The 20947-nt window shown below is 56.6% G+C and overlaps 1 protein-coding gene and 1 long non-coding RNA gene across 6 annotated transcripts in view; one reads left to right on the top strand and one right to left on the bottom strand.

The window, feature by feature from the left end:
• Nucleotides 1–20947, bottom strand: part of ITGA11 (integrin subunit alpha 11) — a 114746-nt gene that overhangs the window by 16181 nt on the left and 77618 nt on the right. For both annotated transcript variants that reach the window (XM_034660769.1, XM_034660770.1), the window contains exons 11-18: nucleotides 18170–18314; nucleotides 14459–14607; nucleotides 11132–11272; nucleotides 10687–10890; nucleotides 9988–10118; nucleotides 6478–6644; nucleotides 5058–5200; nucleotides 3333–3443 (exon numbers count right to left, since the gene is read on the bottom strand). In XM_034660769.1, coding sequence (XP_034516660.1) covers nucleotides 3333–3443; nucleotides 5058–5200; nucleotides 6478–6644; nucleotides 9988–10118; nucleotides 10687–10890; nucleotides 11132–11272; nucleotides 14459–14607; nucleotides 18170–18314 — 1191 coding nt within the window. The remainder of the gene's footprint in view (nucleotides 1–3332; nucleotides 3444–5057; nucleotides 5201–6477; nucleotides 6645–9987; nucleotides 10119–10686; nucleotides 10891–11131; nucleotides 11273–14458; nucleotides 14608–18169; nucleotides 18315–20947) is intronic.
• Nucleotides 15810–20947, top strand: part of LOC117802344 — a 9839-nt gene continuing 4701 nt past the window's right edge. For 3 of the 4 annotated variants that reach the window (XR_004625562.1, XR_004625563.1, XR_004625561.1), the window contains exons 1-2: nucleotides 15810–17957; nucleotides 19708–19806. This is a non-coding gene — a long non-coding RNA (uncharacterized LOC117802344). The remainder of the gene's footprint in view (nucleotides 17958–19707; nucleotides 19807–20947) is intronic. The other variant, XR_004625564.1, reaches the window with a different exon arrangement.

Here is a 20947-nt window from a genome sequence, read left to right as displayed (position 1 = left end):
GTTGGGGGCAAGGTTTTAGGTACTGGGGGTACAGGATCAGGGAGACACAGCTTCTGCTTTCAGCTCATGGGGAAGAGTGGTGTGTGAATAAATATAGTGTGAAATGTGCAAAAAAATTAGAAATCTGTATGAGGAATAGGAGAAGTAGAGGGGAGGAAACAGTCATTTTGGCCTGTACGTGGTCAGAGAAGCCTTCAGGGAAGAGACAGTAGGTCAGAGTTCTGAAGGGTGACCATGTTAGCTGGACAAGCCTGTGCAAAGGTCCTGAGGCATGAAGAATCATGGTGAGGTTGGAAAATGATGGGTAGTTTAGGGTTGCTGTATTTGGGGGTGGAGAGATGGAGAGATAGGTGGGGTCAGTTCTTACAGGGCCTTGGGGTGGTTCCTTGCAGCCGATAGAAATCACTGCTGTAGGCAGGGGAGAATGCTGTCAGACCTGCATACCAGGGCTCCCTGTGGCTGCCATGGGTGGATGAACTGGAGGGATCAAGGCTAGCGTCAGGGAGACCCCTGAGAATGCTGCTTCAGTGTTCGGGCAAGTATGATGACGGTGTTGGAGGGGTACTGGGTGTGGAAAGAAGACAACAGGGTAGGGCCGCCAGAGGTGGGGTCCATAGGGCCTGGAGTTCATCTGCGCTAAGGGGCCATGGGACCCAGCATGTTGGACGAGATCCTTTGTTAGTGTCCGGAAGAAGGGCTGCACCATTCATTTATAAACAGAGGGGTGGAGTTGAGCTCGGGTCTGGGGCACATGGAGTTGGAAGCACCTGGGGTCCTTCCGGGTCAAAGGGCTCAGCAAGCAGCTGGGCGTTCGGGGCTGGAGCCGAGGACTACAGCTGTCCCTCCCAAGGCCACAGCCGACACCCAGGGGGAGGGGAAGCAAAGCCCGCACAGATCTGAAGTTCATGGGCTTTTCTCAAAGGCGAGCTCAGCCTTGCTCACGTCCACACGCAGCCCCCAGCTTGCCCGCCGCCCGGTGTATTTGCAGCCAGAAGCAGGCACGCGGCAGCCAGGGGAGAAGGCAGAAGAGCCGTACAAAGTAGGGCGGCGTGAGGCCGTCCAGCGAAGAGTCGTAGTGGAAAAAACACCGGTAGCCCCGGGGGCCTCATTGTACCCAAGCACCCAAGTCTGCCTGGGTGACTTCAAGTCTCCGATAAGACCCCCCCACCCCCACCCAGCCTCCTGCTTTATAAGGATACAAACTGTCCTATAACCTTCAGAAACATTTCTCTCCGGTTGATGAAAAGGAATAATTAATGTGAAAGCAACTGCTATACTCAATTATGTGGAACAGCTCATGCCCCAGGAGGTGAGACACGGTGGCGCTAGACCAGCGCTGGGCGCCGAGCGGAGGCCACGAGAGGATTTGCAGAAGAGCGCTGGGCAGAGTGTTTCTCGTTTGCTAGAAACTGGGGGCTAGAAATCCAGATTAACAAGATCGTTTTTAGAAATGTCGCTGCTACCCGAAGCCCTGGGTAAGAGGACCCTGAGTATTCCTCCTTTTAAATTCTTTTCTCTTTACACATTCCCTTCAGCCTGCCTTTCTCACTGCCGTCCCTTGGTTCTACCGTCAGCTCTCCTGGAGCGGAAGCCCACTCTTCCCGTCCCCGCGTATCTGAATCTGGTCTCTTCGTTAGGGTCCGGCTGAAAGCCACCCTTTCCAGGAAGCCTTCCTGCCTGTCATCTGGCTGCCCAGTGACACCTGCTCTGAGCTCACTCCTGTCTTCGCCCTGGCCTCCAGCCCAAACTGGCAGCCTGCATGGGGATCGTCAGTGTTGGGCAGAGAGAGCCCTGTGCGTCAATCTGCAGCATGGGCTTTGACTCGCTCGTGGATCGCGTGGCGGGTTCTCATTCATTCGCCCTGGTGGCTCTGTAATTACTGCGGTGGGGGACAGTAGTGACCCAGATCATCAGCTCACTGACGATGACTTCAGCCCTGCCGGTCCCTCCCCACTCCCCTTCTAGAATTGCATTAGACAGCCTCTCTTAGACGTTGGTGAAGCAGAATCAGGAGAAAAGAGGGAAGGTGTAAGGGTTCAAGGGCTAGGTGGTGGGGTCTGGGAGGGCGGGAGAGGCGGGGGTGAACGGGAGCAGAGAGGGGATTTTGGAAGCCTTGCCGTTCCTCAATTAGACACTACACTTTACAAATTTCGCCTGCTCTCTCCGCAGAGCTCAGGCAGAACCAAACCGTGACCTTTTCTCTGAGTGGGATGTCGGTGGAGTTGCAGGTGGGAGGAGCATGTGAGTGTTCCATACCAGAAAATTCCATGCCCCTAGAGCCGGGGATGAGGAACTGTGGTTGAGTGGGCCGGACCACAGAACAGGCACTAGGTGGTCGGATCCCCTGCTCTGGCCTCCAGGGCCTTCACCCGTACAGGAGGGAGGCAGGTGATCGAGACCTAAGGTCCCTCTGATTCTGGGATTCTCCAGGACCGTCCAGTGCTCACCCTGCCGGTGATACGGGGGATCCTTGAACAGAAAAGGCCCGGTCCTTCCCCTCAACGTGTTCACAAGGGAGGAGGGAAGGAGTTGTGCGGTGGGTTCACTGGGCGGGAGATGGGAGGGTGTGGTAGGGAAAGATCTTTTGTGCCCTGCGCACTCTGGGTCTGGGCTTCGGGGAGGAGGTGGGGGTCACGGGGACGGAGCGGCCAGGTTGTGCGCCCTGTGTTCGGGGNGGTTCAGGAATTAGACACTACACTTTACAAATTTCGCCTGCTCTCTCCGCAGAGCTCAGGCAGAACCAAACCGTGACCTTTTCTCTGAGTGGGATGTCGGTGGAGTTGCAGGTGGGAGGAGCATGTGAGTGTTCCATACCAGAAAATTCCATGCCCCTAGAGCCGGGGATGAGGAACTGTGGTTGAGTGGGCCGGACCACAGAACAGGCACTAGGTGGTCGGATCCCCTGCTCTGGCCTCCAGGGCCTTCACCCGTACAGGAGGGAGGCAGGTGATCGAGACCTAAGGTCCCTCTGATTCTGGGATTCTCCAGGACCGTCCAGTGCTCACCCTATGCCGGTGATACGGGGGATCCTTGAACAGAAAAGGCCCGGTCCTTCCCCTCAACGTGTTCACAAGGGAGGAGGGAAGGAGTTGTGCGGTGGGTTCACTGGGCGGGAGATGGGAGGGTGTGGTAGGGAAAGATCTTTTGTGCCCTGCGCACTCTGGGTCTGGGCTTCGGGGAGGAGGTGGGGGTCANCACTGGGCGGGAGACGGGAGGGTGTGGTAGGGAAAGATCTTTTGTGCCCTGCGCACTCTGGGTCTGGGCTTCGGGGAGGAGGTGGGGGTCACGGGGACGGAGCGGCCAGGTTGTGCGCCCTGTGTTCGGGGACGTACCGAGACTCGGAGGGTGGTGGGCCAGCCGTCATCCAGCACTGGGCCGTGGTCGGGATCCTCCTGGGAGTACTCCACCCAGAAGGTCACTGGCTTCACGTAGTCAGCGGTGTCCTGTGTGGGAGGAGATGAGGATGGGGTGAGGGCGCATGGAGCACTTGTTTCTGGGCCCGGACATGGAGAGAAAATGTCCACTCCCCCCAGGCGGGAGGGCAGCCTCCCTGTCGGCCTCAGGACGAGGCCAGGATGTAGGAGAGGGCTGGGTGGCTGGGTGTTCAGCAAGCCCCCTGTGGCCTTCAAGGCTGGGCACCTACCCCCTGGTGCCTCGGCTTCGGGGGAGCCAGGCAGCACCCACCACCCCGTGCGTGCAGCCCGGCGCTTCTCGTGCGGCATTCGGACTATCTCCGTGTGCCGGTCTCCCTCCTTCAGAAGCTCCCGGCCCAGCCCCAGCACTATGACAGGCTTCACCAGCATGCCGACTCAACAAAGGAACAAACGTGGGAGCGAAACAGGGGCTGGGTCCAGGTGCAGAGGGTAAAGAAGGGGACACTTAGAGATGCCTATAAATCTCCCGCGTGGAACCCGAACCCTGACGTGACGGCTTCTTTGTATCAAGGCTGCGGCTCTCAAACTTGAGCTTCTGTCAGAATCCTCAGGAAGGCCCAGCAACACACTGAGGGCCAAGCCCACCCCCAGAACTCCTGTTTCGATGGGCTTGGCGTGGGCTTGAAAATAGGCATTTCTGGGGCCTCAGTCTGTTGGGTGTCTGCCTTTGGCTCAGGTCATGATCTCGGGGTCCTGGGATCGAGCCCCACGTGGGGCTCCCTGCTCTGCGTGGAGCCTGCTTCTCCTTTTCCCTCTGCCCCTCTTAACCCCCCCGCTTGTGCGTACTCTCTCTCTCCCTTTCTCTCTCAAATGAATAAATCTTACAAAAAAAAAAAAAACCATGAATTTCTAACAAGTTCCCATGTGATGGGGCTGCTGCTGCTGGTCCGGGGGACCACACTTTCAGAAGCACCACACAAACACTGCAGAGGGGGCCACATATTAACAGACACAGGACTTCCCACATCTGCTCATTTTTCTGACTTTTGGCCTTTGAACTACAGGGGGCTCGTAGGCGCCGAGTGCCCCCTACTTGCGTCTCCAAGGCCGGAGCTGTGGCCTGGGTATTTGGAGTTTCTGGATGGGGCAAACTTCTCCTCTTCCTTATCCGTAAAACCAGGCACCCAGCCCCTGCGGGTTCTCCACCTCTGCCAGGCAGCCACTCTTGGTTCCTCCTCCTGGCCCGCCCCCACCAAGCGCCTGTCTTAGCTGGTCCTCAGTTTTAGCCAGTGCCTGCTTCCATCCCCTCTGGCCACGGTCCCTGCGGCCTGACCCTGTTGCCTCTGTGAGACCTCACGGAGCCCACCTCCCTCCTCAGAGTTCACGCCCTGCTGAAGGAAGAGTGGGCATCTGAGCGCTGGGGAAGAAGGGATTTCGGAGAGGGTACCGCAAGGTGGTAGATAGCACGTCCCAGTAGACTTTTGTCTGGGGCATGAGTGTGGGGCGGCCAAGGTCCAGGACGCTGCACCCTGGCTGCGCCTCCCGAGGTCTGCTGGGGGCTTGGAACCAGCCCGGCACCTGCTGAGCTCTCTGTGTCTCCCCGGGCAGCACCTCTTCAGCCCTGTGTCCCCTCCCTGTGTGAGCTCGGTCCCTGCTGGTGGGGCTGCTGGGTGTCGGGCTCACCAGGACATGGAAGTTGATCCGTTCACAGTGTTCCTGGCCGGAGGAGAGCAGGACGGCTCTGTTGGTATATTGGTCCCCGCCCTCATCCAGGTGGGCTCGCGGTGCATACCGCCTCTCATCCATGGTAGCATTGTACCTGATGCCTGGAGAAGGGAGAGGGCGAAACAAGGAAAGTGGAGCCACGGGTCCACCCAAGACTCTTTGCCTGTCTTCTAAGAGAGCCTCCTGAAAGCCAGCCTCCTCCAGAAAGCCCTCCAGGCTGACCAGGGAAGAGCTGCTCTTCTCCCCTCATGAGGCCTAGTGTGGGTGGGAAACTCCCGTGCAGAGAGCGAGTGATGCAGTGAGAAAGGAGAAAAAGAAGGAACCAAAGAGAAGAGAGGCAGAAGGAGGAGGAGTGAAGAGAAAGAGAAAGAGGAACAAATGCAGGAGAAATGAACGTGGTGGAAGAGGACGAGGGGCCAGGGCGTTGCCCTCATTTGAGCCCCTGCTGCAGTCCTGGACCTCCCCCGCTCTCCTTTCCTTCACCTTCAGGGCTTGCCCTTGGCTCAGGGGTCCTGTCCGGCCTGACTCAGAGCCTCAACAGGCGGAAGTTCCCACCCCATGAGCCCCTCCCACCAGCTCCTCAAACCCAAAACTCTGTTCTGGGGTTTAAGGCCTGCAGCCTCCCTGCCTTCAACTGGGCTAATCTTTCACTACAGCCAGGAAAGGCTTCGTCTCTTCGCCTGGACCCCAGCCAGCCCTCTGGGTGCGCTAGGTTCTCGCACCTTTCTCCTTTTCCAGATAGAAGGTGAAAGAAGACCCCAGCTGCCCAGGCTGGCCTTTCTCTCTCCCTGACCTCCACCCCACCCCCACACTTCTGGTGGGCCCTGTTCCTTGACTAAGAAGAAGCTTTTGGAAATCCCAATTTCCGGCCCCGTGCCCAGTCCTGTCCCAGAACCAGCAGCTGTCACTTCATGGGGCCGCGTGGGCCCAGGGCTGCTGCCTGGGCTGGAAGTGACGATCCTCAGAAGGGCACTCTGGGCCATGACCACTGTGACTGGGGGCAGCGTCTGTCTGACCCTCCTGTTTCCTGCTCCCTCTTCCAGCTCTGACTCTCCCTCCTCATCCAGGCTGCCCCAGTTTGCTACCCTGCTCCCAGTTCCCTGTTCCCATCGAAACTTTGCACCCCATCTATTTCCTTCTTCCCCTGGCCTCTCCCTTGTTGGTCACGGCTGCTCACTGCCATCCTCACCCTGGGGGGGATGTCCCCTTCTGGCTCCTTGGAATTAGATCAGCAAGTGTAGTCATCAAAGTGGTTCGAGGTGCGACCTGGCCCTTAAGACCCGTCTCCCAGAAGCCCAGGTTTTGAAGCAGAGCAATCCCAAAGTCCACAGGGGAGACTAGGGCTGGGGGGGCGGCGGTGAGGGGGTGCCTGGCTTACCGACGGTGTCCGTTTCAAAATGGGGTGCCAGGAAGACGGGCGTGAAGCACAGGAAGGCGGCCAGGCAGGTGGCGTCCCTGCCGCTGCGTTTGCAGTCTCTGTGGAAGATGTTGATCTTGGATGGCTCGAAGTGGAGGCTGGCGTTGATCTGAACCACCGGACGGGACCTGGAGCCGAGGAAGAAGTAGCTGGGGGGTGGGGAACTCTGGTGCCCCTGGGATGGGAGGGCAGACAGGGGCCCCAGATGTTAAAGTTTGGGCAAAAAAGTGACGGGTGGCTGGAGGGCAGGCACCTAGCCCCCAGAGGCAGCCCTTCACCATGTCCCAGCGGCTGTCCTCTTCTCAGAGCACACTGACCTCCTTGTGTCTCCCCATTCCAGCCCTAGACATTCCTTAGAATAATCGGAAGAGTTTTGAAAAAATCCTGATGCCCAGTTTGCCCTCCGGGTCAAATCAAATCAGAATTGGCATCAACATGTCTCAAAGCCGTGCTTCTCAAATTTTAATGTTTGCACATCTCCAGGGCAGTGGGTGGTATCTTTAAAATGCAGATCCTGACCCCATAGGCTGGCACAGATTCTGCATTTCCAGTAAGTCCTCAGAGATGTTGCTGCTGTTGGTCCAGGACCAAACTCCGAAGAGCAAGGTGTTAGAGCTCCCCGGGAATTGCAATGTGCAGCCAAGCCTCCGCCCCTCCCTGTTGGAGATCCCCCACCTAGCCGCCCAGCACTACCCTACGGGCAGTCATGGAAATGCAAATTTCTTCTTCTGTTGGTCTAAGAAAACATCATCAGAGGAGGAAGCTACTGCCTCTCCAAACCACGCATTTATATAAAAAGAAGCAAGTTTGTAGTGTGATTTAGATGCTTTGGAATTTTCGAGTATCTGTGCTGATGCCCTGTTTCTAGCGTAAGGGGGCTGGTGCCTCCTCCCTGCACTGTGTGGGGTCTCGGATTTGAGTCTTGGCTCCATTGGTTCCTGAAGAATCTTGGGCACGTCCCATGATCCCTCTGAGGGGGATGTGGGACTCCAAGGGGGTCAGTGAGAGGGGCCCTTTGACAGTGTAGAGCGCTGTGTAAACATAGCAGCTTACATCAGTGGTTTTCAAGTTTGGCTGCCCATTGGAGATGAATACCTGGGGAGTCTTTAAAGCTGACTGCTGCCTGGGCCCCTTCCCTAGAAATTCTGTTTTAAGCGGTCTGGGTAAAGCCTGGGCTACGAGTGTTTGCAAAGCTCCCTAGTTCGGGACAACACGGGTGGACCTAGAGGATATGACGCTAAGTGCAAGAAGTCAGGCAGAGAAAGACGAACACCGTATGATTTCAGTCATATGTGAAAAATCTAAGAAACAAAACAAATGAGTAAACAAACAAACAAACAAACAAAAAGCAGAATCAGTCCTATAAACACAGAGAACAGACCGAAGGTTCCCAGAGGGGAAAGGGTGGGGGGATGGGCAAAGTGGGTGGCAGGGAGTGGGAGGTCCAGGCTTCCAGCGGTGGAATGTCTAAGTCCTGGGGATGCCAGGCACCCCATGAGGAGTGCGGTCACTGATACTGTAATAGCGAACGGCGACCGACGGCAGGTGCGCTTATGGGAGCACAGCCTAACGTACCCACTACCCACGGGCTGAATCACCAGACTCAACACCTGCAACTGATGGGATATGCGCATCACCTCTACGCAAATGGGAAAAAAAGGAGAAAAAGCTCCCCAGGTGATACTAATGGGGCAGCTTGAGATCCATGGGGTTTGAGCGTGGTCTTCCCAGAAGGTTCTGGCCCACAGTTTTCATCGCTATTAAGGTAGTGCTTGGGTTTAGACCTCAAAAGCTAGAGCTCGAACGGGTCCTCTGCGCCAGACTGACTCTCTTGAGGGGTGTGTGTATCTCTTGTTTCCTGTAAAGGACTCAGTGTCTGTGTCACTCTACCGACCCGCTAGGCCATGTCTACCTCCTACCCTGGGACCTGGGCAGCAGTCTTGCTTCCTGGGAACACCTTTACCCCCCAAGCTGTGCTTGTTGCTGTTGTCACCCCCATAGATCCATGAGCCCCCAGCACGGCAGCCCAGCGCGGCCTTTAGAGGGCCAGGGGACACCACGAGAGATAGAGGGACCCCCCCCCCCCCACCAGATACACAGCCCTCCCTCCTCCCGTACAATGGTCTGTTGCAAGAAGCCGAGGTGTGTCGCCCCTCGCTGGAGATCCTGCGAGCAAGCAGTGGTGCTGATGGTGAGGCCCCCGCTGGCGCAGGGAGGCCCCCGCTCACACTGCTCTGATTTTCTGCTCCAGCGTCCCTGGCCCCCACTTCTGCCCCAGGGATAAGGCTTCTCCAGAAGCGTTACGCATGAACTCTAGTCTAGGGCCCTGTTTTCCAGGGAACCCGGGCTAAGACATCCCCTAACCCGGCTGTAATATTTCTGGCGACTGAGAGCACGGCCACTCCTTCACTCTCCCTGTGACGTCGTGGGCTACCTTGGTTTCATGTCTTTTTAAAGTCGTATGAAAAATATGACTGTGCTTATATTAACATATATGCAGATGGGAAAAAATTGGTAGGAAAAAAAGCCCAAATGCACATAGCGCTAATATTAAGCCAATGAAAGCCTGAAAGATTTTTTCTGTATCATGTTTCTTTAAGTTATTGGATTTATAATGAAAAATAGATCACCAACATAAATGAAAAGGTAGGGGCGCCTGGGTGGCGCAGTCGTTAAGCGTCTGCCTTCGGCTCAGGGCGTGATCCCGGCGTTATGGGATGGAGCCCCGCATTAGGCTCCTCCGCTAGGAGCCTGCTTCTTCCTCTCCCACTCCCCCTGCTTGTGTTCCCTCTCTCGCTGGCTGTCTCTATCTCTGTCTAAATAAATAAATAAAATCTTTAAAAAAAAATGAAAAGGTAAACAGTTCTTTGGCTTGAAAAGTAGCCAACACATCCCATGGTAAAATATAGGGACTATAGGGACTTTAAGAAAGGCTTTTTTTTTTTTTAAGCTGCAAGCTTCAACTGCTAAAGAAAGCCCCTGCGTACGGATATATGGCAAATATCCGGTGGGATCGTGTAGAGATGAGGCCCTGGAAGAGGAAATGAGGAGCCCGGAGGGGTTTGGAGGAAAGAGATCCAGGCAGAAACATTCTGTCACACTCAGGGAGAAGGGAGATCCCTCCAGCAGGTAAGAATATCCTCGGCCTGTCCTTTAAGGAGCTCGAAAAGCTGAAGGGGGAAGAAATGCCCGAACAGTCAGAACTTTTAGGCCAAATCCTCAGAGAGGCTTTGGGATGCTGGATTGCTCTAAAATCTTAGAAGGCTGTTGGGAAGGCGGATTTGGACTCCCAAACAACTTACAGCAATTCCACAGAAAGGAAATGTACCATCAGGAGAGGATAAGAATGGGGTGAGTTGGGTTGACAATGATTAAAGAAAGGGACAAAGGTCCTAAAGCAGATCTTTAAAACCCGGTGTCCGTCATGACCCTCAGGAGAGCCCGAGAGCCAAGAGAAGCAGGAGAACCAACCACAGAATCACAGCGTTGCCCAGGGCGCCCACCGCCAGGTCGACGAGCCCATCCTCATTGAGGTCCAACTGCCCGTGGATGCTGCAGCCGAAATACTGGAGGCCTGGAGCCAGGTCAGAGGCGGCGATTCTCTGCAGGAAGTGGGGTGAGCCGGACACAGCCCTGTTAGCACAGGGCAGGGCAGGCCGACCCTCTGGGAAGCCCTGGAGGGTGAGTACATGTTACCCCCCACTCCCACCCCTGGCATCTCTGACCGTGGTGTGTTAGACTACCTTATTAAGAAAATAGGTAGGCAAAAATGACAACCCCGAGGGCATGGGACCTGAGACGGGTCCCTCTCGAGGGGAGCAGGGTTTTCCGCACGCGGCATTTCCAGAGAAGAGCAAGCCCACGTGGGCATTCTCCACTCGCAGTCCACTGCACGCGTGTGCATGTGCGGGGCAGTGAGGTTCGGGTCCCTGGGGTTTCGTTGTTGCGGGGGAGACAAGGTTAAGCAGGGAGAGGGTGCCCACAGGGGTGATGGGAACGCCCCGAAGACAAAAGCACCCATTTAGAAATCCCTACTTGAGGCAAGTAGAGCTAGGACAGATTGGAATCCTTTTCTGCAGGAGGGCACAGAAGGGACTCCTGCACAGGCTGCCCGAGCGCCCGCGGCCAGGAACCCTGGGCCGGCTCCAGCCCTTTCCCGGGGCGCCCTACCTGCTTCGGCGTCTTAATGAGGCTGGCTTGGAAGCCGTGGAAGATGTAGATGGCTCCCCTGTGGTTGTCCTCCAGAGGGGCTCCCACCACCACGTCATTGTAGGAATCTTGATTGAGGTCCCGAACTGAGGCGATGGAGGACCCGAATCGGGCATTCTGGTAGTTGTCGGAATCCTTCAGCGTCCCGTTATAAACACACCGGGTCTGCAGCACCAGAGGTGGGACAAGGCTCAGGCGGATGCGGCAAGGGCCCGCAGCCCCCTGTCTCCACCCCATGTTCCCCCTGGAATCCCCTCTCTGGCTGCCCAAGCCCGGCGACAGAGGAGGGTCCTGCTGTCCCCGGCCTGGCTCAGTGAGCGGGCACTGGTCTCTCTGGGGTGGCCCCACTTCCCTCATGGACACCTGAGCGAAGGCAGGGGCGAGGTGCCCCCCACCGCAGCCGTACCTGTCTCAGGTTGTAGGCGTACACTCGGCCCCGCTCTCGGCCCTCGCTGAAGTACATGGGGGCGCCCACCAGCAGGACATCGGTTATCCCATCGCCGTCGATGTCCACCGAAGTGATCTCACTCCCATAGTAGGAGCCTATCTGCAGCACAGGGATGGGAGAGGGCAGTGGGCTGGGCTGTGCGGGGAGCCAGGGGCACCCTTCCACTCGGAATCTGGGTGAACAAAGAGAAGGGTCCTCCCCTTCTCACCCCCGGCCCCCGGCCCCCATTCCACGGGACTCATCTGTTTTCACCTGGTCCCGCCTTGCCCTCTTTCCTCCTTCTCTCATCCACCCCTCTCCCCTTCTTTCTTTCCATTGGTTAATTGTATTGATTACCATTTGTTCTCTTTGTGAACAATAGTCTCGTGGCAAAAATGAGCAAAATCAGAAAAAGGTCTGAAGAAGAAGATAAAAGTCACCCGCTTGTCCAAACATCCAGCTAGAACGCCCATGAACGTTTGAATGTATTTTTGTCTAGTCTGTTTTGTCCAGGGTGTGTGGGGCTTGTTTGTGTGTGTGTGTATACGGTTTTACTTTCACAATCTTGGATCGTAATATATAGACAGCTTATATATGATTTTCAAATCAAACAATGGATCATGAGCAGTGTCTCCATGATGTGTTATATTTTTTCCCAAAATCTGATCATCGGTGGTTCTGTAATATTCCAAAACCCACATGGGCCACATGTGTATAATCAAGACTCTCGTGGGACATTTGGCTCATTTCAATGTTTAATGTTACGAACGAAGAACTCTGGGATTAGCACCTCGACGGGCAATTATGGTTTCTTTCCAGCATTTGAGCACCCACTGAGCTCTCCCCCTTCGGGTGCCGTGCCCCCCACTTCAGTGAGGGTGCCATCCACTTGTTCAGTCTGAAACCTGAGGGTGCTCCCTGGCCCCACCGCCACCTCTCCCACCCACAGACTCCCAGCAATTCCTGCCTGGTGTGCACCAAACTTGTCCTGAGCCCGCCGCTTCCCTCCGCTGCTGCTTCTTCCCCAGGTGAGGTGCCTGTCGAAGGAGCCCCTGCCTCCCCCTGCAGTCCACCCCTCGGACAGCCGGAGTGGCCTCTAGCAGCTGCACACCACTCCCTTGCTCTTGGAGGGGGTGCAGGGGGAAGTCCAAATTCTTCAGCGGGACCCTGCTGGACCCGCCTCCCCTCCCCCACTAGCCTCTGTGTCCCCCACCCCCACCCCTGGGCTCCCACCCTCTCTCCGGACATTCCCAGTGATTTCTCCAAAAGCCCGAGACCCTGGCTGGGTTCCAGGCTTCCCTCTGAACATAGTTTTCTCTTGTCTGCACTCCTCTCCCTTTCTCCCTCCCCGATCATGTCTATCATCTTCAGGTCACTTCCTGTTAGACTCCCGCCCTGCCCTGCCCGCAATGGGTACCCCTCCTCAATGCTCCCCCAGCCCCATACCAGCACTGCTCCCCCCACAGAGAGCGGGCATTGTGCCTGCTGTGTCCCCCTCGGGCCTGGGTATGATAATAATATAATAAATATAATAAATATTTACTGGACCAGTGGGTCACTTGGGAAGGATGGAGGAACCCTTTCCACGGACAAGCCTGGTGTGACATGCTTTACAGCCTCAGCTGGCTCGTGTGAGCCTCTTGGTACCTTAAGAGAGATCACTGTCCTCATTTTACGGGGAACGAACTGAAGCTCAGCCAATTTGAGTCACTTGCCCAAGGTCACAAGGCTGGCCACAGCCAAACCGGGTTGAAACTCCTGTCTGAGGGTTGAAACTCCTGTCTGACACCCAGGCCCCTGACACTCCCTCCCCCAGCCGCCTCCTGGCTTAGGGTGCTTTCAGGAGAAATCCATCGCAAGTGTTAAAAGCTTTTAACTGAGGAGTGAGATGGAAACACAGAAGAGAGGAAAATGGAAATCTCAACACCTCAACACGGGGATGGGCGAGGGAAGAGCTATCCCTACCTAAGGTAATTAAGAGGCAGACAGAGAGCACGTAGGGGAGGAGGGAGGGAGACTTTTGTTTAAATATGTGGCCTCAGCTATGTGGGTCACTGTGATTTGGAATCCACTTAATTTAGCTGCCTTCAGCACTGCGGTTTCTCGTTCGGATGTTGGAGGCGGAACCGGGCAGTAAAAATGTCATAAATTCATCAACAAATTCCCTCCAGCTCTCAAGGTCTAGCCTTGGATTCCCGGAAGAGGCGGCCCCGGGCAGAGTGTGGGCAAGGCGGGATGGAGGCGGGGAGACAGAGCAGGGCCCTGGTCTGCCAGTGCCTTTGAGACAGGAAGAGGAGTGGTGGAAGGATGGATTCCTGCAGCTAGAAGGATTTAGGTTAGACCCTGTGAGGAGCTTGTCCTCATGGTGACAGGCCAAGGGCACTAAAAGGTACAGAAGACAGCGCTGTCCCTGGCTCCACAGAGCTAAGGGTGAGCCGGGAATGATGGTAAGCGCCTGGCTAGGGCCCAGCTCCGGCCCAGGAAGCCAAGGATGCTGCGTGCCGCCAGGGAGGGTGTGTGTGTGTGTGTGTGTGTGTGTGTGTGAGCGCGCGCGTGGGCGCGTCCTGGTTTTGAGGTTGTCAAGGGTCAGGGGATAGCTCCCTGGCTTCTCAGGACCACCAACTTCCTCGGCTGTTGGAATGACTTGGATCAGAACCCTGTTTTCTGGTCTTTCCCCCCACCAGTGACTTTTCTCATAGCTTTGCAAGTGGTATTTGTGACCATCCGACACGAGACTCTGAGCAACCCAGCGCGGTTCCCACGGCAGCCCGGGCGGGGCCGTGGCATTGGCGGCTGTAGCATTCTGCATTGTTCCCATTCCAGGAGCAGGAAAGAAGCTGGCGGCGTCCTGGTGAACCCAGGGGGCCCCGCTGTAGGTGGGTGTGCCGCTGTTCCCGCTGCTGACAGCGTGAAGGTGGCTTGAGGAACACGACTGTCCCTCAGGATGCTTCCGGGCCCCGGCAGCCCGGGCTGGGAAGCCATAGCCGGGATGTTGCCTCTTGCCCTGAACTCTCGATTGAACACAGAGATGCTGGCAGTCAGGGGCGAGAAACAAGAGGTCCACAAAACGGGGGCAAGCAAATTCTCCCAGGCTCCCCTTGCTGCAGCAAGGACCAGGGCCTGGCTTTCTGGGGAAGGGACAGTCCAGCTCCAAGGCTGGTAGGAAGGAGGTGTATGCCTCCCTTCTCCCCCACAACTGGGAAGGATGGCTGAGGATGCATTGCTGAGCTCCAGAGTCCTCCGCAGCCCAGCCTTTCCCATACACCCCCCCACCGCACCCCTGCCCCCAGACTCGCCCTTCATTACCTGCTCACCCCGCAGGGCCTGGTGGATGGTGAGACTCCGGTTGTTATGCATGGTGAACAGGATGGCTTTGCCCGTGTGGTTGAAACGGGGTGCTCCAGCCACGTACACCCACCCCTGCCTGGAGGACACGACCGACGTGACTGTGTACCCTGCCACAGGAGGAAACAGGCTGGTCTCTGCCACAGGCCCTTGGTGGTGCCTGAGGACAGGCCCGCCCGGGGAATGCGTTCAGGGCAGGCTGAGCAGATGTGAAAGCACAGGGCTGGTAATCTAGGTACAAGTGGGGGGGCCTGGAAGAGGCAGGGCTCAGGAAGGGGGGTTTAGAGGGTGGGCAGAATTCATGCACCCCTCCTCCCCCTGCTGGAGGACACCAAGGAAGCCGGGGGGGGGGTGGTGGCTACTAAAAGGCACTGCTGACCCAGAACGGGCATGTCCCCTCCTTGGCCAGAGTCCCAAGTCCCGAGTGCACGGGGGAGCAGGGAGGAGGGAGATGGTGGACACGAGCTGGGCTTCATTACATATCGGGCAGGCTGTGGTTTTGATCCCCAGCAATTGTCTTTCTCGGGGACCGACCAGTGTCATCCTCATTCCTGTACCCTGCTGCTAAGCAGTTCATGGAAAATGAGAGCATCGGCTGCCCGGTGTAAGGATCTGCCCCACTGAGTGTCGACATGGGGCCCAGTGACGCCTGCAGCCCCGGGACTTTGCAGACTCAGAGGCAGGAGCCCCTAGGCTTCTCTCAGTGCGGCACATACGCTACTCGAGTGAGGAGGAAATAGAAACCAGGGGATCTTTTGGAAAGGCCACCACTCCGTGTCCCCAGGTTGGCTTTGCCTGATTGCTGTGAATCTCGATGCCCACGTAGGGCCCAGGAGGCGTGCAGGCCTAGAGCCCCACTTTCTGCCAGATGGCCTCAGATACTGGACCCCGGTTTTTAGATGCCTCTGTTGGCAGTTCCTGGGCTGTTTCTGGCAAACGGATGTCTCCTTCTGCCATGTGTGTGTGTGCGTGCGTGTGTGTGTGTGTGTGTAACAGTGCCACTACGGTTCCACTGGTTGCTTACACAGGGGCTGCAGGATGCATAGAGGAGTTGATTCAGTGGCTGGGAGCATGGGTGCTCCCACACAACATTTTGGACTCTTAGAGGTGTATTCTGGGGAACGGGGCTTGAAAGGTAGTGAAGCAGGATATAGGATATAGCATACGTGGGTATGGCTATGTGTTAACACAACCACAAAATATGAGGGTAGGGTGGGATCAGCCTTACGGGGGGCCTGAGCTTGCTTGCTTTCTTTCTTTCCTTTTCAATTTGTGGGGGAGGAGGGTGGTGGTGGGGGAGAGAGAATCTCCATGCTCAGCACGGAGCCGGACTCGGGGCTTGATCTCCCAACTCTGAAATCATGACCTGAACCGAAATCAAGAACCAGACACTTAACTGACTGAGCCACCCAGGTGCCCCACCAAGCTTTCTTTTGAGCCCCCTGTGGCACTACTGAAAATGTTCTCGATTATTCCCCGGCTCAGGGCTTCCTCAGAAGGAGAGACAGTGGTAGTGGGAGGGGCTTGGGGGCTGAATGTCATGGGAGCAGACGCCTCTCAAAGGAGCAAGCAGCATGGAGAACTTCCTGCTTCCCACAGTCTGCTGGCTCTGGCTTGTTTCCATGGGGTTCTTTGGCCAGCAGGCAGGGCCATCCTGAAAGCTGGACCGACCTCCCAGAAGGCCTGACAAGATGACAGGGGAAGACCCATGGCCAGAAGTCGGTACAGCTTCCTTCTGTGGAGGCGGAGAGCCTGGCCTCCCGGTCTCCTTCCTCCAAAAGCCCTCTCCCTTGGGGCACATAGGAAGGAATCTTCCAGAGATCCCAGACACTCACGGACGAGCCCCAGAGGGAGGAGGAAGAGAGAAGGCATTCCGTCAGAACCCCCACCCAAGGCTGTGACTGTGGGTAAGGCAAGATGGTGGGGCCTTGTGAGGGACTTTCAGCCGGGCTCTACCCTACCGGGGTCTCCTGGAAGGAGGACGACAGCTCTGCTGGGCCGGGGGGTGGGAGAGATTCATCCTGCTGCCCCCTCACTCAGATACCTTCACTATCTCCCTACAGCTAGCCTGAAAAAGCTCCGTGTCCTCAGCCTGGCATTGAGGCCTCCAGCTGCAGCCTGCCCTAACCTGCCTCCCCTTCCTGCTCTACCCTCTGCCCCAGCCTCACCACTCTACTCTCTGGGTCCTGAACCGGCCTCGCACTTTCCACGCCTCCCTCCTTCTCTTGGACCTTTTTGGTTTATTCGGTGTCTTCCAGCCTCAGAGCTGGTATAGGCCCCAGCACTTGCACAGTGGGGCCGGAGTGTGCTGGCTGCTGGATCACGCCCACCCACCGTGTTCGTCCCACTCACCTGGGCCCTGGGCACTGATGCTATCTCCCTGATATTTAAGGCTTCACGGAAACTGTGCCACATCCTTTACTTGGGGTACCCCTTTCAGCTCAGTGCTGAGCACATCGGAGGAGCACCAGCCATCACGACTGATTTGCGTTAAATGGGTCCTTCTGACATCTCTTCTAGCGTTTGGGCATTTGCCAAGGCAGGGGCTCCAATCTCTCCCTTTCTGTGCTGGGATCCGCACTCTGGCCCCCCTTGCGTTATAATTTGTATCTGTGCACCTGTCTCTGCCCCCCTGGCTGAGAGGTGGCCGGAAGGCAGAGACGGGGTCCTGCTTACCAGGACCCTCGGAGGGCACTGGCCACGGGGGTGCTGGGCACAGTTCAGGTTTAATGCCTGTCGAATGAAATCGAGCCTAGGCCCTGGTGCCAGGTGGTGTTGGAGGACTTCTAGGGACCGACACCTCTGTATTTCCCAGGCAAGTCCTGATTCCAGCATTCTGTCCCGTGGTTAGCTCAGGGTCCCAGAGTCGGGGATGGGAAAGGCGTGACTACTGCGTGGGCAGTGTCACAGGCAAGGTGGGTGGCTGAAGAGCTGAGGGACAAAGGTGGGGATGACATGGGGCATCAGGGAGAGGACGGACATGTGGACAGATACGCCAATTCCGGGTGGCCCAGGCTCATGGAGGAGTGGGGTCTGAGGAGGCATTAAAGATGGGTGACCTCAAAGATGGCCGACTTGGCTCAGAGACAATGGGAGCCCTGGCCCTTCATCCCCTGCTGTCCTTCGCTCTGGCTCAGCTCTTCCAGAAAGGAATCAGCCCTGGCAGCCTTGGCGTGGAGGGCCGGGCCCACGGTTCTTACAGAACAGGAGGTGACTGGGTTCAGTGGGTTAGGGCCTCCCAGCTGGGACCTAGCACCACCGGGCCAACAATCTGTGGTCCTCTTTAATGTCTGCTTCTGGAGTGCTTGATGGGAAGTGACTTCTGCCTTGATTGTGGACGTTAATACTCGCACTATGCCTTGGGAGGTAGTTCATCGTGCTCAAACCCCAGCCAAGGCAGCAAGCTTTGAAGACACACCAACAGCCGACCTGGCATCTAGAAGCATCAGCTGAATTTCAGGTAGGGATGCATGGCTTGTCACTTATTCTACCTGTTTATCGAGAACCTACTGTGGGCCTGGCACGGGCCAGGCTGAAGAGGCAATGGCCCCTGACCTGTGCCTGGATATTCACTGAATATTCACAGACAGGCCCCTGGTCTCGTGTGGGGGCAGTTCCGCTGGGTCTCTCCTCGCCCGCCGCCCACCAGCCACACTCAGTGTGGGCTCTTACCTAGATACGCGCCATGGTTCTTGAGCTCCTCGGGGAATTCCTTCAGGTAGGACTCTCGGAGAGGAATGACCTTCCCGCTGCTGGTCTCCTTCAGCACAGCTCCGTTCCAGTCGTAGGCGCCAACGGCTCCCAGCAGAATCCCGTCCTGACATTGGGGAGGGGACACACATCAGCTCGTGTCCCCCGGGGGCCCCTCACTGGGAAGCCGCAACCAGGTTCTGCACGAAGAAACACCTGCCAGCCACTCGGGCACCTTCTCCTGTGCTCATTATTTAACAGCTTCCAGCCAGGATTCATGACTTTTGAATGAGCCAAGGACCTTCTACCCCATCCTTAGCACAAAATGGGTCAAGCAAAGGAATGTTCTAGAAATAAACTCCACCTCTAGGACCCAGACTCTGTTCTTCTTTGGGCTTCCACCCCCCTGTAGGAAATCTCCCATCACTCTCCCTTCCTTCCTTGAAGCCGTGCCCCTGCACTTGGCCTCCTTCCACATTCCTTTGTGGTGTCTGATTTGCTTCCCTGTGTGTAAATTACTTCTTCATTTCTTCAGTAAAAATTCACCGAGTGTCTGCTTTGTCCCCGCCACTTGCTTGGTGCTGGGATATTGTCTCTGCCCTCGCAAAGCTCTGAGTGTTGCAAAGTGCGATAAATGCGATAGGTAAATAGCACAGGGAAGTTCAGGCTAGATTGAAATGAGGGTCAGGAAAAGCCTTTTGAATATGTGATGCTCACCTGCACACCTGGATGGGGAGGGGACAAGTGTGCAAAAGCCCTGAGGCTGGAGAGAGTCTCAAGGCTTTGGTTTTAAGGAACTGTTTGACGGGCTGGAGGATGGAGTGAGGGGCCAGAGTGACTCTGATGAGGCTGGATGGATAAGCCAGGGCCACATCCTCGACAGCCCAAGCTCCGAGGAAGGACGCTTGTCTTTAGCTGCAGGGTGAGTGGGTGCTGCAGTGTTTGCACAGGAAGATGGGGCTCTGGCTCCCCGAGGGGCCGGCTCCCCGTTCCTGACTCCAGGTTCGTCCCCGAGGACTGGGTCCCCTCCCTCTCTGGGCTGCCTCTGCGCCCTCGCCATCACCACCCCACCTCCTTCAACAACCCACGGAGCCAGTGGGCACAGGAAGAAAAACAGCAAGCACTTAGAAGAGGGAGAGTAGCGAGTAGGGACGATGGAGGCCCGAGGAGGTGGTGGAAGCAGGGAGGGCCACCTTCCTGGGTGACCTTGGCGATTCCGGCTGGGCAAGTGGTACCCCAGCTTTGGGCTGGGAGAACACTCGCTGGCGAAGTCACGTCTTCCCTGCGCTGAGCCTCCCTGATCCTGGCTGGTTGGCAGGATTTGAGGTTCCCCCCCCCAACTCCAGCTCCCCTCACCCTCCAAAGCGATGGTGCCAATGGAAAAGTATGATTCTGGCCTTGGGACAGTCAAGGCCATGAGTGAACATGCAGGCAGGGTCACCAGGCCCTAGTCTCACTGGTGGCAGTGGAGGGGGTAGGACCGTGAACCCGAAGCTGACCTTCCATTTCTCATTTCCCAGGGGACACTTTAAAGACTGAAGCTGATCTTAGAGAAGGTTTAAAGAGTCGGAATACTCTGGAAGTGGAACTGACTGTTCAGACAGAATGTTTTTACGACTGTAAGTAAGCTGGTCTCTGGAGAGTCTGATATGCTTGGTTGTGTTTAATGTCACACTTTCTAATTAGCTTTTTCCTCCTACGCTGTGTGAGCCTCAGCTTGGGAGTGCCTGACATCTGCCGGGCTGGGATCGGGGCCGGGGCCTCAAAGATGCACTGCCCATGGTCACCGCCAGCGCTCCTTGAGCTTAGGCCGTGCTCCGTCTTTGCAGAGTACTTTCTCATGCAGCCAATTACTTGTGAGAGGCCGGCGGGACAGATGTTCATTATCCGCACTTGACAGATGGCATCCGAGCTTCAGAGAGGGAAAGGGACTTGCCCGAGGCTGCACAGCAAGTTGGGGCAGGGCTAGGACTTAGAGCAGGGAGGTGGGTTGGGTAGGGGAGAAAACACCCAGGGGTAGCCCCTGGACTCTGCTTCTGGTTTCCATCGGAGCACCCTCTAAGAGGAGTGGGATGCATGGGCCTCCCCTCTCTCTCTCCTCCCCCTCTCTTTCAGCTGAGTCTGAGTTTGCTACTGCAGGACCAGGCTTATTCCTTCATGGAGAGGCCTTGGAGGACGAGTTTTTGGCTTTGCAGATGACTGGAGGCCTCCACGATGTATTGAGGAGGACTGGATCAACTGGCATGCTTGGGATTCTGCTGGGGAGGACCCGATGCTGACCAGTGGGGCTTGGTGATTCCCCTGGGATTCCTGAATTTGGCGGTGTGGGGCCAGCTGATGGCTCACGGGCTCTTGCCTTACGTCGTTTTACCCAGCAGGCACTGCAGCTTGTGCTCCCAGCTGGTGGCCCTTTTCTGAGAGGGGTCTGTTACCAGGGAGAGCCTCACCAAGGACAGTGGCTGAGGGCTGGCTGGGAGAGGAAGCAAAGGCCACCAGAGCAACCTCGCTATGGCACTACCTTTCCCCAGCTCGGGGGGCCTAGACATTCTGAATTTGGAAAAAATCTGGAAGGGCAGGGCCCCCAAAAGGACCAAAGCCTTGACAGAGGGAGCCAGGCAGGCAGACCAACCTCGAACACGAATAGCAGGGCATTCCAGGGAAGAGCCTCGTCTCATGCTCCCTGATTTATGGCCTCCTTTCCCCTGGGGCCACCCGAGCTCCCACCAGATATTGCCAGGGTGTGCCCAGGTGGCCTTGCCC

The sequence above is a fragment of the Ailuropoda melanoleuca genome, chromosome 5, assembly GCF_002007445.2.
Source record: "Ailuropoda melanoleuca isolate Jingjing chromosome 5, ASM200744v2, whole genome shotgun sequence".
Classification (NCBI taxonomy): domain Eukaryota; kingdom Metazoa; phylum Chordata; class Mammalia; order Carnivora; family Ursidae; genus Ailuropoda; species Ailuropoda melanoleuca.
Note: the sequence above shows the minus strand (reverse complement) of the source record. Positions and strands in the feature narration are given on the sequence as shown.